We start from the raw sequence: 18,921 nt of genomic DNA, 5'->3' as shown, positions 1-18,921 counted from the left end.
GGGGTGTTTGGGGGACCCTTGGGTGCTCTTGGGTGGGACAGGAGACCCTGGGGTGGGTGGAGGGTCCCTGGGGTGGTCGGGGACCCTTGGGTGCTCTGGGGGGGACGGGAGACCCTGGGGTGGGTGGAGGGTCCCTGGGGTGGTTGGGGGCCCCTTGGGTGCTCTGGGGGAGACGGGAGACCCTGGGGTGGGTGGAGGGTCCCTGGGGTGGTTGGGGGCCCCTTGGGTGCTCTGGGGGGGATGGGAGACCCTGGGGTGGGTGGAGGGTCCCTGGGGTGGTTGGGGGCCCCTTGGGTGCTCTGGGGGGGATGGGAGACCCTGGGGTGGGTTGAGGGTCCCTGGGGTGTTTGGGGGACCCTTGGGTGCTCTTGGGGAGACGGGAGACCCTGGGGTGGGTGGAGGGTCCCTGGGGTGGTTGGGGGCCCCTTGGGTGCTCTTGGGTGGGACAGGAGACTCTGGGGTGGGTGGAGGGTCCTGGTGGGTGGTGGGGGACCCTTGGGTGCTCTTGGGTGGGACAGGAGACCCCGGGGATGGTGGAGGGTCCTGGTGGGTGGTGGGGGCCCCTTGGGTGCTCTTGGGTGGGACAGGAGACTCTGGGGTGGGTGGAGGGTCCTGGTGGGTGGTGGGGGACCCTTGGGTGCTCTTGGGTGGGACAGGAGACCCCGGGGATGGTGGAGGGTCCTGGTGGGTGGTGGGGGACCCTTGGGTGCTCTTGGGTGGGACAGGAGACCCTGGGGTGGGTGGAGGGTCATGGTGGGTGGTGGGGGCCCCTTGGGTGCTCTTGGGTGGGACAGGAGACTCTGGGGTGGGTGGAGGGTCCTGGTGGGTGGTGGGGGACCCTTGGGTGCTCTTGGGTGGGACAGGAGACCCCGGGGATGGTGGAGGGTCCTGGTGGGTGTTTGGGGACCCTTGGGTGCTCTTGGGTGGGACAGGAGACTCTGGGGTGGGTGGAGGGTCCTGGTGGGTGGTGGGGGACCCTTGGGTGCTCTTGGGTGGGACAGGAGACCCCGGGGATGGTGGAGGGTCCTGGTGGGTGGTGGGGGACCCTTGGGTGCTCTTGGGTGGGACAGGAGACCCTGGGGTGGGTGGAGGGTCATGGTGGGTGGTGGGGGCCCCTTGGGTGCTCTTGGGTGGGACAGGAGACTCTGGGGTGGGTGGAGGGTCCTGGTGGGTGGTGGGGGACCCTTGGGTGCTCTTGGGTGGGACAGGAGACCCCGGGGATGGTGGAGGGTCCTGGTGGGTGTTTGGGGACCCTTGGGTGCTCTTGGGTGGGACAGGAGACCTTGGGTTTGCTGGAGGATCCTGAGAATGGGTGGAGAACCCTTGGGTGCCCTTGGGTTCCTAAGGCTTTGGGGGGGTGATGGGTGCTCAGGGCACCCTTGGGTGCTCTGGGGGTCCCACTGGAGCCCCCCCGGGGGTGACGGGGCCCCGTTTCGGGGTGTCCCCGCAGCTACGACGTGGTCTTCGCCGGGGGCCCCCGCGAGCTGCTGGCCAAGTTCCGGGCCTCGGGCCACCGGGTGCTCTTCTCGGCCGAGGCGTTCTGCTGGCCCGAGTGGGGCCTGGCCGAGGCCTACCCCCCCGCCGGCGCCGGCAAGCGCTACCTCAACTCCGGGGGTGCGTCCGGGGAGGTCCCGGGGGGGCAGCCTGCCCGGGGGGGCACCCAGGGGCGAGGGGAACCTGGGGCGGGGGGGTTCGGGGTGGGAGAACCTGGTTTTGGGGGGCTTCCAGGTGGGAGAACCTGGTTTTGGGGTAGTCCAGGATTGAGGAACCTGGTTTTGGGGGGCTTCTGGGTGGGAGAAGCTGGTTTTGGGGGGCTTCTGGGTGGGAGAACCTAGTTTTGGGGTAGTTGAGGGTTGAAGAAGCTGGTTTTGGGGTGCTTCTGGGTGGGAGAACTTGGTTTGGGGATAGTCCAGGATTGAAGAACCTGGTTTTGGGGGCTTCCGGGTGGAAGACTTTGGTTTTGGGGTAGTTGAGGGTTGAAGAACCTGGTTTTGGGGGGCTTCTGGATGGGAGACCCTGGTTTTAGAGTAGTTGAGGGTTGAAGAAGCTGGTTTTGGGGGGCTTCCAGGTGGGAGAACCTGGTTTTGGGGTAGTTGAGGGTTGAGGAACCTGGTTTTGGGGGGCTTCTGGGTGGGAGAACCTGGTTTTGGGGTAGTTGAGGGTTGAAGAACTTGGTTTTGGGGGGCTTCTGGGTGGGAGAACCTGGTTTTAGAGTAGTTGAGGGTTGAAGAACCTGGTTTTGGGGGGCCTTCTGGGGGGCAGACCTTGGTTTTGGGGTCGTTGAAGGTTGAAGAACCTGGTTTTGGGGGGCTTCCAAGTGGGAGAACCTGGTTTTTGGGTAGTTGAGGGCTGAAGAACCTGGTTTTGGGGGGCTTCCAAGTGGGAGAACTTGGTTTTGGGGTAGTTGAGGGTTGAAGAAGCTGGTTTTGGGGGGCTTCCAAGTGGGAGAACCTGGTTTTTGGGTAGTTGAGGGTTGAGGAACCTGGTTTTGGGGGGCTTCTGGGTGGGAGAACTTGGTTTTGGGGGGCTTCTGAGTGGGAGAACTTGGTTTTGGGGGGCTTCCAGGTGGGAGAACCTGGTTTTGGGGTAGTCCAGGATTGAGGAACCTGGTTTTGGGGTGCTTCTGGGTGGGAGAACCTGGTTTTGGGGTAGTTGAGGGTTGAAGAAGCTGGTTTTGGGGGGCTTCTGGGTGGGAGAACTTGGTTTTGGGGTAGTTGAGGGTTGAAGAAGCTGGTTTTGGGGGGCTTCTGGGTGGGAGAACTTGGTTTTGGGGTAGTTGAGGGTTGAAGAACCTGGTTTTGGGGGGCTTCTGGGTGGGAGACCTTGGTTTTGGGGTAGTTGAGGGTTGAAGAACCTGGTTTTGGGGGGCTTCTGAGTGGGAGAACCTGGTTTTGGGGGGCTTCTGGGTGGGAAAACCTGGTTTTGGGGTAGTTGAGGGTTGAAGAACTTGGTTTTGGGGGGCTTCTGAGTGGGAGACTTTGGTTTTGGGGTAGTTGAGGGTTGAGGAACCTGGTTTTGGGGGGCTTCTGGGTGGGAGAACCTGGTTTTGGGGTAGTTGAGGGTTGAGGAACCTGGTTTTGGGGGGGTTCCAAGTGGGAGAACCTGGTTTTGGGGTAGTTGAGGGCTGAAGAACCTGGTTTTGGGGTGCTTCTGGGTTGGAGAACCTGGTTTTGGGGTAGTTGAGGGTTGAGGAACCTGGTTTTGGGGGGCTTCTGGGTGGGAGAACCTGGTTTTGGGGTAGTTGAGGGTTGAGGAACCTGGTTTTGGGGGGCTTCTGGGTTGGAGAACCTGGTTTTGGGGTGCTTCTGGGTGGGAGACCTTGGTTTTGGGGTAGTTGAGGGTTGAAGAAGCTGGTTTGGGGGGGCTTCTGGGTTGGAGAACCTGGTTTTGGGGTGCTTCTGGGTGGGAAAACCTGGTTTTGGGGTAGTTGAGGGTTGGAGAACTTGGTTTTGGGGGGCTTCTGAGTGGGAGACCTTGGTTTTGGGTGGGACTCACTGGTTTTGGGGTGTCTTAGTTGGAGAGAGCCTCATTTTTGGGGTGCTCCTGAGCGGGAGACCTTGGTTTTAGGGTGCTCCTGGGTTGGAGAAGCAGGTTTGGGGTGCTCTTGGGTGGGACATGCCAGTTTTGGGGTGTGCCAGTTGGAGACACCCCAGTTTTGGGGTGTTCTTGGGTGGGAGAACCTGGTTTGGGGTGCTGTGATGTTGGTGACCACTTTTGGGTGTCACAGTTGGAGAAGTCCCTAGTTTTGGGGTGTCCTATCGCGGTTGTCTCTGGTTTTGGGGTGCTCAGGGTGGGTGTCTGGGTCCGGGGGCTGCCCCTAGGGTGGGTGCCCGGTTTCGGGGTGCCCCCAGGTTGGGTGCCCGGTTTCGGGGTGCCCCTGACGCCCCGCCGCAGGCTTCATCGGCTTCGCCCCGGCCGTGGCCCGGCTCGTCGAGCTCTGGAAGTACCGGGACGACGACGACGACCAGCTCTTCTACACCCACCTCTACCTCGACCCCCAGCTCCGGGTGAGGGGGGCACCCTGGGGACCCCCCCCAAATCTCCCTGACACCTACGGGCACCCCAAAACCCCTGGACCCCCCCCAAATGCCCGTGGTGGTCCCCCAAGTGCTCATGGTGGTCCCCCAAGTGCTCATGGTGGCCCCCCAAACCTTCTTCTGGTCACCCAACTCCCTGGAGACCCCCCAAATCCCCCCATACTGTGGCTCCCTTGACCTCTGGGTGAGGGGGGCACCCTGGGGACCCCCCCCAAATCTCCCTGACCCCCACGGGCACCCCAAAACCCCTGGTCCTCCCCAAATGCCCATGGTGGCCCCCCAAATGCCCGTGGTGGCCCCCCAAACCTTCTTTTGGTGGTCTAAGTCTCTGGAGACCCCCCAAATCCCCCCGTACTGTGGCTCCCTTGACCTCTGGGTGAGGGGGGGGACCCTGGGGACCCCCCCAAATCTCCCTGACCCCCCCCAGGCACCCCAAAACCCCTGACCCCCCCCAAATGCCCATGGTGGCCCCCTAAATGCCCGTGGTGGCCCCCCAAACCTTCTTTTGGTGGCCCAACTCCCTGGAGAGCCCCCAAATCCTCCCATACTGTGGCTCCCTTGACCTCTGGGTGAGGGGGGGGACCCTGGGGACCTCTCCCAAATCTCCCTGACCCCCCCAGGGTGCCCCAACCCCCCCTGGGGCCCCCCAAACCCTCAAGGCCCCCCAAAATCTTCCCATGGTCTCCCCAATCTCCTGGGGAGCCTCTAGGACCCCCCCCGACACCCTTGGGTGCCTCCAGGCCCCCCCCAGCACACTGGGAACCCCCCCAGGCCCCCCCAGACCCCTTGGGGACCCCCCCAGGGTGCCCCGAGGAACCTTGGGGACCCCCCCCAACACCCTGGGGACTACCAGGACCCCTCCAGACCCCCTTGGGACCCCCCCAGCACCCTCCCAGGGTGCCCCAGGCCCCCTCTGCCCCCCCAGCACCCTGGGGACCCTTGGGGCCCCCCCAACACCTTGGGGACCCTCCAGTCCCCCTTGGGACCCCCCAGCACCTTCCCAGGGTGCCCTGGGCCCCCTTTTGCCCCCCCCCCAGCACCTTGGGGAACCCCCTAGCACCCTGGGGGCACCCTGGGCCCCCCCCCGGGCACCCATGGGTGCCCCCCCTGACGGGTGCCCCCGCAGGCAGAGCTGGGGCTGGCGCTGGACCATCGCTCCCAGATCTTCCAGAACCTCAACGGGGCCATCGGTGAGGGGGGGGACGGGGGGGGGGACAGAGGGGTCCCCAAGGGTGGGGGGACATCAGGGGGACCCGGGCTGGGGAGGGGGAGGTCATCGGAGGGGGGATATGGGGGGGGACCCTAAAATAGGGGTTACTTTGGGGGGGGACATGGGGGGAGTCTCGGTGCTGGGGGGGGTCCCTGAAATGGGGGGGCCCTGGGGGTGTCTTGATACTGGGGGGGACATTGGGGGGGGCCGAAAAGGGGGGACACGGGGGGGGTCTCAGTGTCGGGGGGGACCCTGAAGTGGGGGGGACATTGGGGTCCATCCTTGGGGGGGGCAGTGGGGGGGCCCTGAAATTGGGGGGCCCCCATGGCAGAGGGAAGTGGGGGGGCCCTGAAATGGGGGGAATTTGGGGGGGGCCTGAAATGGGGGGGACATGGGGGGGTCTCAGTGTCGGGGGGGGACCCTGAAGCAGGGGGGACATTGGGGTCCATCCTGGGGGGGCCCCCAAAATGGGGGGGGACTTTGGAGGGGGCTGAAATGAGGGGACATTTGGGGGGGACCCTGAAGTGGGGGGGGACATTGGGGAGGTATCGGTACTGGGGACGGTCCCTGAAATGGGGGGGACGGGGGGGGACATGTGAGGACGCCTGGGGGCCTATGGGGCCCCCCCAAACTCACCTGTCCCCCCCCCAGATGAGGTGGTCCTGAAGTTCGAGCCGGGCCGGGTGCGGGCGCGCAACGTGGCCTACGACACCCTGCCCGTGGTCATCCACGGCAACGGGCCCACCAAGGTATTGGGGCCCCCCCGCACCCCAAACCCCCCCCCTGCACCCCAAAACCTGCCCCGGGACCCCGAAAACCCATAACACCTCCTGGCACCCATGGGACCCCCCCAGCACCCATGGGATCCCCGCAGGAACCCCCGACACCCTGCCCGTGGTCATCCACAGCAAGGGGCCCACCAAGGTATCGGGGCCCCCCCGCACCCCAAAACCCCCCCTGGCACCCCAAAACCTGCCCCGGGACCCCGAAAACCCATAACACCTCCCGGCACCCATGGGACCCCCCCAGCACCCATGGGATGCCCCTGACACCCTGCCCGTGGTCATCCACAGCAACGGGCCCACCAAGGTATCGGGGCCCCCCCACACCGCAAAACCCCCCCCGGCACCCCAAAACCTGCCCCGGGACCCTGAAAACCCATAACACCTCCCGGCACCCACGGGACCCCCCCAGCACCCATGGGATCCCTGCAGGAACCCCCAAAACCCTGCCCGTGGTCATCCACAGCAAGGGGCCCACCAAGGTATCGGGGCCCCCCCGCACCCCAAAACCCCCCCTGGCACCCCAAAACCTGCCCCGGGACCCTGAAAACCCATAACACCTCCCAGCACCCACGGGACCCCCCCAGCACCCATGGGATCCCCGCAGGAGCCCCCAACACCCTGCCCGTGGTCATCCACGGCAAGGGGCCCACCAAGGTATCGGGGCACCCCCCGCACCCCAAACCCCCCCCCCGCACCCCAAAACCTGCCCCGCGACCCCGAAAACCCATAACACCTCCCGGCACCCACGGGACCCCCCCAGCACCCACAGGGACCCCCCAACACCCTGGGGTGCTCGGGGGGGTGTAAGGTGTCCCTGTGGTGCCCAGAGGGTGCAGGGGGGTCCCCAAAAACGTGGGGTGCTGGGGGGGGTGTAAGGGATCCCTGGGGTGCCCAGAGGGTGCTGGGGGTCCCTGGGAGAAGTGGGGTGCTCGGGGGGGTGTAAGGGGTCCCTGGGGTGCCCAGAGGGTGCTGGGGGTCCCTGGGAGAAGTGGGGTGCTCGGGGGGGTTGTAAGGGGTCCCTGGGGTGCCCAGAGGGTGCAGGGGGGTCCCTGGAAAATGTGGGGTGCCCAGGGCAGTCTGGGGGGGTCCCCAAAAAAGTGGGGTGCTGAGGGGGGGTGTAAGGGGTTCTTGGGGACCCTATAGGGTGCCGGGGGTCCCTGGAAGAAGTAGGGTGCCCTGGGGGGGGATACGTGGGTGCCTCGGTCACCCAGGCATTGCAGGGGGCTCGGGGGGGGTGTCGGGGTGCCCCTGGGGCACCCCGCTATGGGTGGGGGCCCCCCGCTATGGGTGGGGGCCCCCCGTTTCCTCACCCCCCCCCTGCCACCCCCCCAGCTCCAGCTCAACTACTTGGGCAACTACATCCCGGCGGCCTGGACCTACGAGGGCGGCTGTGGGGACTGCGACCGCGACCCCCTGCCCCTGGACGGGCTGCCGGTACGGGGCTATGGGGCACCCCACGGCGGCCCGGGGAGGCTGTGGGGCGCCCCACGGCATCATGGGTGGGATATGGGTGCTGTTTGGGGGGTTATGGGGCACCCCACGGCATCATGGGTGGGATATGGGGGCTGTTTGGGGGGTTATGGGGCACCCCACGGCATCATGGGTGGGATATGGGGGCTGTTTGGGGGGCTATGGGGCACCCCACGGCATCATGGGTGGGATATGGGGGCTGTTTGGGGGGCTATGGGTCACCCCACGGCATCATGGGTGGGATATGGGGGCTGTTTGGGGGGCTATGGGGCACCCCACGGCATCATGGGTGGGATATGGGGGCTGTTTGGGGGGCTATGGGGCACCCCACGGTGTCCTCGGTGGGCTGTGAGTGCTGCCTGGGGGGCTGTGGGTGCTGTTTGGGGGGCTATGGGTCACCCCACGGCATCATGGGTGGGATATGGGGGCTGTTTGGGGGGTTATGGGTCACCCCACGGCATCATGGGTGGGATATGGGGGCTGTTTGGGGGGCTATGGGGCACCCCACGGCATCATGGGTGGGATATGGGGGCTGTTTGGGGGGCTATGGGGCACCCCACGGCATCATGGGTGGGATATGGGGGCTGTTTGGGGGGCTATGGGGCACCCCACGGTGTCCTCGGTGGGCTGTGAGTGCTGCCTGGGGGGCTGTGGGTGCTGTTTGGGGGGCTATGGGTCACCCCACGGCATCATGGGTGGGATATGGGGGCTGTTTGGGGGGCTGTGGGGCACCCCACGGTGTCCTCGGTGGGCTGTGAGTGCTGCCTGGGGGGCTGTGGGTGCTGTTTGGGGGGCTATGGGGCGCCCCACAGCATCATGGGTGGGATATGGGGGCTGTTTGGGGGGCTATGGGGCACCCCACGGCATCATGGGTGGGATATGGGGGCTGTTTGGGGGGCTATGGGTCACCCCATGGCGTCCTGGGTGGGATATGGGGGCTGTTTGGGGGGCTATGGGGCACCCCACGGCATCATGGGTGGGATATGGGGGCTGTTTGGGGGGTTATGGGGCACCCCACGGTGTCCTCGGTGGGCTGTGAGTGCTGCCTGGGGGGCTGTGGGTGCTGTTTGGGGGGCTATGGGGCACCCCACGGCATCATGGGTGGGATATGGGGGCTGTTTGGGGGGCTATGGGGTGCCCCACGGCATCATGGGTGGGATATGGGGGCTGTTTGGGGGGCTATGGGGCACCCCACGGCATCATGGGTGGGATATGGGGGCTGTTTGGGGGGTTATGGGGCACCCCACGGCATCATGGGTGGGATATGGGGGCTGTTTGGGGGGCTATGGGGCACCCCACGGTGTCCTCGGTGGGCTGTGAGTGCTGCCTGGGGGGCTGTGGGTGCTGTTTGGGGGGCTATGGGTCACCCCACGGCATCATGGGTGGGATATGGGGGCTGTTTGGGGGGCTGTGGGGCACCCCACGGTGTCCTCGGTGGGCTGTGAGTGCTGCCTGGGGGGCTGTGGGTGCTGTTTGGGGGGCTATGGGGCGCCCCACAGCATCATGGGTGGGATATGGGGGCTGTTTGGGGGGCTATGGGTCACCCCATGGCGTCCTGGGTGGGATATGGGGGCTGTTTGGGGGGCTATGGGGCACCCCACGGCATCATGGGTGGGATATGGGGGCTGTTTGGGGGGTTATGGGGCACCCCACGGTGTCCTCGGTGGGCTGTGAGTGCTGCCTGGGGGGCTGTGGGTGCTGTTTGGGGGGCTATGGGGCACCCCACGGCATCATGGGTGGGATATGGGGGCTGTTTGGGGGGCTATGGGGTGCCCCACGGCATCATGGGTGGGATATGGGGGCTGTTTGGGGGGCTATGGGGCACCCCACGGCATCATGGGTGGGATATGGGGGCTGTTTGGGGGGTTATGGGGCACCCCACGGTGTCCTCGGTGGGCTGTGAGTGCTGCCTGGGGGGCTGTGGGTGCTGTTTGGGGGGCTATGGGGCACCCCACGGCATCATGGGTGGGATATGGGGGCTGTTTGGGGGGCTATGGGGCACCCCATGGCATCATGGGTGGGATATGGGGGCTGTTTGGGGGGCTATGGGGCCCCCCACAGCGGCCTGGGTGGGCTGTGAGTGCTGCCTGGGGGGCTATGGGGGCTGTTTGGGGGGCTATGGGGCACCCCACGGCATCATGGGTGGGATATGGGTGCTGCCTGGGGGGCTATGGGGCGCCCCACGGCATCATGGGTGGGATATGGGGGCTGTTTGGGGGGGTTATGGGGCACCCCACGGCGGCTTGGGTGGGCTGTGGGTGCTGCCTGGGGGGCTGTGGGTGCTGCCTGGGGGGTTATGGGGCACCCCACGGCATCATGGTTGGATATGGGGGCTGTTTGGGGGGGTTATGGGGCACCCCATGGCATCCTGGTGGGCTGTGGGTGCTGCCTGGGGGGCTGTGGGGTGCCCCATGGCGTCCTGGGTGGGCTGTGGGTGCTGCCTGGCGGCTATGGGTGCTGCCTGGGGCGCTATGGGGCACCCCACGGCATCATGGGTGGGATATGGGTGCTGTTTGGGGGGCTATGGGGTGCCCCATGGCATCCTGGGTGGGCTGTAGGTGCTGCCTGGGGGGCTGTGGGGCGCCCCACGGCATCCTGGGTGGCCTGTGGGTGCTGTTTGGGGGCTATGGGGTGCCCCACGGGCCTCAGAGCACCCCATGGGTGCTGACCGGGTCCCACCAGGGTAGGATCTCCCATGGGTGCTGGTGGGTTGTGGTGGTCCCTGATGGTCCATGAGAGCTTGAGGTTCTCCAGAAGGTTTTAGGAGCCCCCATGGGGGTCTGGGGTGCCCTGGGGAGATGTGGGGCACCCCATGGAGATCTGGGGTGCCCCATGGGGATGTGGGGTGCCCCATGGGTGCTGACGGGGTGCCGCAGGACGAGGAGCTCCCGTGGGTGCAGGTGGGCTGTGGTGGTCCCTGATGGTCCGTGAGATACTGAGGTTCTCCAGAAGGTCTTAGGAGCCCCCATGGGGATCTGGGGTGCCCTGGGGGATCTGGGGCACCCCATGGGGGTCTGGGGTGCCCCATGGGGATGTGGGGTGCCCCACGGGTGCTGACGGGGTGCTGCAGGACGAGGAGCTCCCATGGGTGCAGGTGGGCTGTGGTGGTCCCTGATGGTCCGTGAGATACTGAGGTTCTCCAGAAGGTCTTAGGAGCCCCCATGGGGATCTGGGGTGCCCTGGGGGATCTGGGGCACCCCATGGGGGTCTGGGGTGCCCCATGGGGATGTGGGGTGCCCCACGGGTGCTGACGGGGTGCTGCAGGACGAGGAGCTGCCATGGGTGCTGGTGGGCTGTGGTGGTCCTTGGTGCTCCATGAAAGCTTGAGGTTCTCCAGAAGGTTTTAGGAGCCCCCATGGGGGTCTGGGGTGCCCTGGGGAGATGTGGGGCACCCCATGGGGATGTGGGGTGCCCCATGGGGAGCCGGGGTGCCCCATGGGTGCTGACGGGGTGCCGCAGAACGAGGAGCTCCCATGGGTGCTGGTGGGCTGTGGTGGTCTTTGATGGTCCATGAAAACTTGAGGTTCTCCAGAAGGTCTTAGGAGCCTCCATGGACTTCTGGGGGGATGTGGGGCACCCCATGGGGATGTGGGGTGCCCCATGGGGATGTGGGGTGCCCCACGGGTGCTGACAGGGTGCCGCAGAACGAGGAGCTCCCATGGGTGCAGGTGGGCTGTGGTGGTCCTTGATGGTCCATGAGAGCTTGAGGTTCTCCAGAAGGTCTTAGGAGCCCCCATGGACTTCTGGGGGGATGTGGGGCACTCCATGGGGATGTGGGGTGCCCCATGGGGAGCCGGGGTGCCCCATGGGTGCTGACGGGGTGCCGCAGAACGAGGAGCTCCCATGGGTGCTGGTGGGCTGTGGTGGTCTTTGATGGTCCATGAAAACTTGAGGTTCTCCAGAAGGTCTTAGGAGCCTCCATGGACTTCTGGGGGGATGTGGGGCACCCCATGGGGATGTGGGGTGCCCCATGGGGATGTGGGGTGCCCCACGGGTGCTGACGGGGTGCCGCAGGACGAGGAGCTCCCGTGGGTGCTGGTGGGGGTCTTCGTGGAGCAGCCCACCCCCTTCCTGCCCCAGTTCCTGGAGCGGCTGCTGCACTGGGACTACCCCCGCTCCCGCCTGCACCTCTTCCTGCACAACGCCGTGAGTGGGGGGGGGGGGCACCCTGGGGACCCCCCCTGCACCCCGACCCCCACCCAGGGTCCCCCCAGAGCCCACCTGGGTCCCCAGCTGCCCCCCAGTGTCCCCCAGTTCCCCCTGGGACCCCCAAAATGGCACCCTGGGGACCCCTGAGACCCCCAATCCCCCCTGGGACCCCCAACCCAGCACCCTGGGGACCCCAAATCCCACTCTGGGTCCCCCAATCCCCCTGGGACCCCCAAAATGGCACCCTGGGGACCCCTGGGACCCCCAATGACCCCTGGGACCCCCAACTCAGCACCCTGGGGACTCCCCCCACACCCTGACCCCCACCCAGGGTCCCCCCAGACCCCACCTGGGTCCCCAGCTGCCCCCCAGCGTCCCCTAGTTCCCCCTGGGACCCCCAAAATGGCACCCTGGGGACCTCTGGGACCCCCAGTCCCCCCTGGGACTGCCCATCGCCCCTGGGACCCCCAAACGGGCACCCTGGGGACCCCCCCTGCACCCTGACCCCCACCCAGGGTCCCCCCAGAGCCCACCTGGGTCCCCAGTGTCCCCCAGCTCCCCCCTGGGACCCCCAAACCAGCACCCTGGGGACCCCCCCCACACCCTGACCCCCACCCAGGGTCCCCCCAGAGCCCACCTGGGTCCCCGGCTGCCCCCCAGCGTCCCCTAGTTCCCCCTGGGACCCCCAAAATGGCACCCTGGGGACCTCTGGGACCCCCAGTCCCCCCTGGGACCCCCCATCGCCCCTGGGACCCCCAAACGGGCACCCTGGGGACCCCCCCTGCACCCTGACCCCCACCCAGGGTCCCCCCAGAGCCCACCTGGGTCCCCAGTGTCCCCCAGCTCCCCCCTGGGACCCCCAACCCAGCACCCTGGGGACCCCCCCTGCACCCTGACCCCCACCCAGGGTCCCCCCAGACCCCACCTGGGTCCCCGGCTGCCCCCCAGCGTCCCCCAGTTCCCCCTGGGACCCCCAAAATGGCACCCTGGGGACCCCTGGGACCCCCCAACACAGCACCCTGACCCCCACCCAGGGTCTCCCAATCCCCCCCCGGGACCCCCAATGCCGCTGAGTCCCCTAGACCCCCCCATCGCCCCCAAACCAGCACCCTTGGGACCCCCTGGGACCCCCAGTCCCCCCTGGGACCCCGAAAATGGCACCCTGGGGACCCCAATCCCCCCTGGGACCCCCAACCCAGCACCCCGGGGTCCCCCTGCACCCCCAACCCCCTCCCAGGGTCCCCCTATCCCCCCCGGGACCCCCCCGTCGCCCCCAAACCAGCACCCATGGGACCCCCGGGACCCCCAGTCCTGCTCTAGGACCCCCAAACCCGCACCCTGGGGACCCCCAGTTCCCCCTGGGTCCCCCAGTCCCCCTGACCCTTGACCCCCAGGGCGTGGGTGCCCCCTGACCCCCTGGACCCCACCCCTGACCCCTGACCCCCGCCCTTGCAACCCCTGGAGGTGGGTGTCCCCTTGACCCCTGACCCCTCCCCTTGACCCCTGACCCCCACCCCTTGCCCCCGCAGGAGACGGGTGACCCCTGACCCTTCCCCTTGCCCCCCCCCCCACAGGAGGTGGGTGCTCCCTGACCCCTGACCTTGGCCCCCGCAGGGGGTGGGTAACCCCTGCCCCTGACCCCTGACCTTTGCCCCCCGCCCCCCCCAGGAGGTGGGTGCTCCCTGACCCCTCCCCCTGACCCTTGCCTCTTGCCCCCCCCCCACAGGAGGTGGGTGACCCCCAACCCCCGCCCCCTGCCCCCGTGGGATGTGGGTGCCCCCTGACCCCTCCCCTTGACCCCTGACCCATCTCCTTGCCCCCTGACCCCTGCCCTTTGCCCCTTGCCCCCCCCCCCGCAGGAGGTGGGTGCCCCCTGCCCCCCAACCCCCGCCTCCTGCCCCTGCAGGAGGTGGGGGCCCCTGACCCTGACCCCTGACCCCTCCCTTTGACCCCTGACCCCTGACCTTTTCCCCCCACCCCCCCCGCAGAAGGTGGGTGACCCCTACCCCCTGCCCCCTCCCCTTGTCCCCTGAGCCCTGCCCCTTGCCCCCCCCAAGGAGGTGGGTGACCCCCAACCCCTGCCCCCTGCCCCCGTGGGAGGTGGGGGACCCCTGACCCCTGACCTTTGCCCCCCGCCCCTCCCCCCCCGCAGGAGGTGGGTGCCCCCTGACCCCCAACCCCTGCCCCTTGCCCCCCCCGCAGGAGGTGGGTGCTCCCTGACCCCCAACCCCTGACCCCTCCCCTTGACCCTTGCCCCCTCCCCTTGCCCCCTGACCCCTCCCCTTGACCCCTGACCCCTGACCTTTGCCCCCCGCAGGAGGTGGGTGCCCCCGACCCCTCCCCTTGCCCCCATGGGAGGTGGGTGTCCCCTGCCCCCAACCCCTGACCCGACCCCTCCCCTTGCCCCTGACCCCTCCCCTTGCCCCCTGACCCCTCCCCTTGACCCCTGACCCCGACCTTTGCCCCTCCCCTCCGCAGGAGGTGGGTGCTCCCTGATGCCCAACCCCTGACCCCTCCCCTTGCCCCCTGACCCCTCCCCTTGCCCCCTGACCCCTCCCCTTGACCCTTGACCCCTGACCTTTGCCCCCCCCCCGCAGGAGGTGCACCACGAGGGTCACGTGGCGGCCGCCTGGCCCCGGCTGCGGGCGGCCTTCTCCTCCCTGCGCCTGGTGGGGCCCGAGGAGGCGCTGGGCCACGGCGAGGCCCGCGACATGGCCCTGTGCGTGGGGACACCGCGGGGACGCCCTGGGGACACCCTGGGGACACGCCCTGGGGATGTGGGGACCCCCCCATGGGGAGGGACACGGGGCCACGCGGCGCCTGGGGGGGCCCGAGGAGGCGCTGGGCAGCGGCGAGGCCTGTGACATGGCCCTGTGCGTGGGGACACCGCGGGGACGCCCTGGGGACACCCTGGGGACACGCCCTGGGGATGTGGGGACCCCCCCATGGGGAGGGACACGGGGCCACGCGGCGCCTGGGGGGGCCCGAGGAGGCGCTGGGCCGCGGCGAGGCCTGTGACATGGCCCTGTGCGTGGGGACACCGCGGGAACACCCTGGGGACACGCCCTGGGGACACCCTGGGGACACGGGGACATGCCCTGGGGACCCCCCGGGGGGAGGGACACGGGGCCACGCGGCGCCTGGGGGGGCCCGAGGAGGCGCTGGGCCGCGGCGAGGCCCGCGACATGGCCCTGTGCGTGGGGACACCCTGGGGACACGCCCTGGGGACACGCCCTGGGGACACCCTGGGGACACAGGGACACACCGTGGGGACCCCCCCGGGGGGAGGGACACGGGGCCGCGCGGCGCCTGGGGGGGCCCGAGGAGGCGCTGGGCCGCGGTGAGGCCTGTGACATGGCCCTGTGCGTGGGGACACCGCGGGGACACCCTGGGGACACGCCCTGGGGACCCCCCCGGGGGGAGGGACACGGGGCCACGCGGCGCCTGGGGGGGGGACACGGGTGTCACCATGGGGGGGACACGGGGATATGGCCACATGCAAGGGGACAGGAGTGTCACCATGGGGGACACAGGTGTCACCGTGGGGGGGACGCAGGTGTCACCATGGGGGGGGATGCGGTGGCACCACTGTCCCTGGCGTCCCTGGGCCGTGGGGCTGGGGGAGGGTGGCACGGTGGGTGACACGGGTGACAGTGACTCCAGGTGACATGGGTGACTCGGGGGAGGGTGCCGCAGTGGGTGACATGGGTGACTCTGGGTGACAGCAGGTGACACAGGTGTCCCCATGGGGCCAGGGGACATGGTGGCACCGCTGTCCCTGATGTTGCAGGGCTGGGGAGGGTGGCGTGGTGGGTGACACTGGGTGACAGTGATTCCAGGTGACAATGGGTGACTCCAGATGTCCCCATGGGGCAGCGGGACATGGTGGCACTGTTGTCCCTGGTGTCCCTTGGCCGTGGGGCTGGGGGAGGGCAGCACAGCAGGTGACTCTGGGTGACAGTGACTCTGGGTGACAGTGGCTGACACGGGTGACTCCAGGTGACTCTGGGTGACAATGGGTGACTCCAGGTGTCCCCATGGGGCAGGGGGATGCAGTGGCACCACTGTCCCCAGCATCCCTGGGCCACAGGGCTGGGGGAGGGTGGCGCAGCGGGTGACTCTGGGTGACTCCAGGTGACAGTGGGTACCTCCAGGTGACACTGGGTGACGCGGGTGACAGTGACTCTGGGTGTCCCCATGGGGCGGGGGGATGCGGTGGCACCGCTGTCCCTCGTGTCCCTGGGCCGCGGGGCTGGGGCAGGGCGGGGCGGCGGGTGACTCCAGGTGACAGTGACTCTGGGTGACACCAGGTGACAGTGGGTGACTCTGGGTGACGGGGACGTGGGTGTCCCCATGGGGCAGGGGGAGGCGGTGGCACCGCTGTCCCCAGCATCCCTGGGCCATGGGGCTGGGGGGGGGGGCGGCACAGCGGGTGGCTCCGGGTGACACGGGTGATTCTGGGTGACCCAGGTGACACCGGGTGACCCGGGTGACACCGGGTGACGCGTGTCCCCCCCCGCAGGGACGTGTGCCGCCGGGAGCCCCGCTGCCAGCACTACCTGTCCCTGGACGGCGACGTGGCCCTGCGGCACCCGCGGGCGCTGAGGGTGCTGCTGCGCCAGAACCGGTCAGCGGGGGGGGGGGGGGGGGGCACCCGCCGTGACCCCCACCCTGACCCCCACCCTGACCCCCAGACCCCAGACTGGACCCCCACCCTGACCCTCACCCTGACCCCCACCCAGATCCCCAGACTGGACCCCCACCCTGACCCCCACCCTGACCCCCACCCAGATCCCCAGACCCCAAACTGGACCCCCACCCTGACCCCCACCCTGACCCCCAGACCCCAGACTGGACCCCCACCCTGACCCTCACCCTGACCCCCACCCAGATCCCCAGACCCCAGACTGGACCCCCACCCTGACCCTCACCCTGACCCCCACCCAGATCCCCAGACCCCAAAGCGGACCCCCACCCTGACCCTCACCCTGACCCCCAGCCCCTAAACCAGACCCCCACCCTCACCCTGACCCCTACCCAGATCCCCAGACCCCAAACCGGACCCCCACCCTGACCCCCACCCTGACCCCCACCCAGATCCCCAGACCCCAAACTGGACCCCCACCCTGACCCCCACCCTGACCCCCACCCTGACCCCCAGACCCCAGACTGGACCCCCACCCTGACCCTCACCCTGACCCCCACCCAGATCCCCAGACCCCAAAGCGGACCCCCACCCTGACCCTCACCCTGACCCCCACCCAGATCCCCAGACCCCAAAGCGGACCCCCACCCTGACCCTCACCCTGACCCCCAGCCCCTAAACCAGACCCCCACCCTCACCCTGACCCCTACCCAGATCCCCAGACCCCAAACCGGACCCCCACCCTGACCCCCACCCTGACCCCCACCCAGATCCCCAGACCCCAAACTGGACCCCCACCCTGACCCCCACCCTGACCCCCACCCTGACCCCCAGACCCCAGACTGGACCCCCACCCTGACCCTCACCCTGACCCCCACCCAGATCCCCAGACCCCAAAGCGGACCCCCACCCTGACCCTCACCCTGACCCCCAGCCCCTAAACCAGACCCCCACCCTCACCCTGACCCCTACCCAGATCCCCAGACCCCAAACCGGACCCCCACCCTGACCCCCACCCTGACCCCCACCCAGATCCCCAGACCCCAAACCGGACCCCCACCCTGACCCTCACCCTGACCCCCACCCAGATCCCCAGACCCCAGACTGGACCCCCACCCTGACCCTCACCCTGACCCCCACCCAGATCCCCAGACCCCAAACTGGACCCCCACCCTGACCCTCACCCTGACCCCCACCCAGATCCCCAGACCCCAAACTGGACCCCCACCCTGACCCCCACCCTGACCCCCACCCAGATCCCCAGACCCCAAACCGTACCCCCACCCTGACCCCCACCCTGACCCCCACCCAGATCCCCAGACCCCAAACCGGACCCCCACCCTGACCCCCACCCTGACCCCCACCCAGATCCCCAGACCCCAAACCGTACCCCCACCCCGACCCCCACCTGGACCCCGACCCCCACCCTGACCCCTGTCCCCCAAACCGGACCCCCACTCTGACCCCCGCCCCCCAAAGCGGATCCCCACCCTGACCCCCAGACCTCAAACCTGACCCCCACCTTGACCCCCACCCAGACTCCCACCCCCCAAACTGGACCCTGACCCCCATCCCCACCACCCAAACTGGGCCCCCACCTTGATCCCCCCCCGCTCTGACCCCCACCCAGACCCCCACCCTCCAAACCAGACCTCCACCCCCACCCTGATCCCTACCCTGACCCCAGCCCCGAAACCTGACCCCACCCTGACCCCCACCCCCCAAACTGGACCCTGACCCCCACCCCCACCCAGACCCCCACCCCCCAAACCTGCCCCCCACCCCAGCCCCAGCCCCGAAACTGGACCCCCGCACGCGAGCCCTGTCCTGGCGTGTGCGAGCCGTGTCCTGGCGTGTGCGAGCCGTGTCCTGCCACGTCGCGGCATGTGGCAGCACCCGTGAGCCATGTTGGGGCGTGTGTGAGCCGCGTCTTGGCGTGTGAGCTGCGTCTTGGCGTGTCACAAGCCGTGTCATGGCGTGTGCTGGCGTGTCGTGGCGTGTCTTGGCGTGTCACAAGCTGTGTCATGGCATGTGCTGGCGTGTCATGGCGTGTGCTGGCGTGTCCTGGTGTGTGCTGGCGTGTCGTGGCGTGTTTTGGCATGTCCTAGCCGTGTCATGGTGTGTTTTGGCGTGTCCTAGCCATGTCCTGGCGTGTTTTGGCGTGTCCTAGCCATGTCATGGTGTGTTTTGGCGTGTCCTAGCCATGTCATGGCGTGTTTTGGCGTGTCCTAGCCATGTCATGGCGTGTTTTGGTGTGTCTTAGCCATGTCATGGTGTGTTTTGGCGTGTCCTAGCCGTGTCCTGGCATGTTTTGGCGTGTCCTAGCCGTGTCATGGCGTGTTTTGGTGTGTCCTAGCCGTGTCATGGTGTGTTTTGGCATGTCCTAGCCGTGTCGTGGTGTGTTTTGGCCTGTCCTAGCCGTGTCGTGGCGTGTTTTGGCATGTCCTAGCCGTGTCGTGGCGTGTTTTGGCATGTCTTAGCTGTGTCATGGTGTGTTTTGGCGTGTCCTAGCCATGTCATGGTGTGTTTTGGCGTGTCCTAGCCATGTCATGGCGTGTTTGGCGTGGCCTAGCCGTGTCATGGTGTGTTTTGGCATGTCTTAGCTGTGTCATGGTGTGTTTTGGC

The 18,921-nt window shown here is 67.9% G+C and overlaps 1 protein-coding gene across 1 annotated transcript in view; it reads left to right on the top strand.

Annotated features, from left to right (window-relative positions):
- LOC135324532 (multifunctional procollagen lysine hydroxylase and glycosyltransferase LH3-like) overlaps positions 1–18,921 on the top strand; it is a 32,959-nt gene that overhangs the window by 3,204 nt on the left and 10,834 nt on the right. The window contains 8 exon segments of the mRNA XM_064501090.1: positions 1,451–1,614; positions 3,895–4,007; positions 5,164–5,227; positions 5,899–5,996; positions 7,365–7,466; positions 11,517–11,648; positions 14,249–14,370; positions 16,174–16,278. Coding sequence (XP_064357160.1) covers positions 1,451–1,614; positions 3,895–4,007; positions 5,164–5,227; positions 5,899–5,996; positions 7,365–7,466; positions 11,517–11,648; positions 14,249–14,370; positions 16,174–16,278 — 900 coding nt within the window.

Source organism: Dromaius novaehollandiae, chromosome 32, assembly GCF_036370855.1.
Source record: "Dromaius novaehollandiae isolate bDroNov1 chromosome 32, bDroNov1.hap1, whole genome shotgun sequence".
Taxonomy (NCBI): Eukaryota; Metazoa; Chordata; class Aves; order Casuariiformes; family Dromaiidae; genus Dromaius; species Dromaius novaehollandiae.
This window is presented reverse-complemented; position numbering and strand designations above follow the sequence as displayed.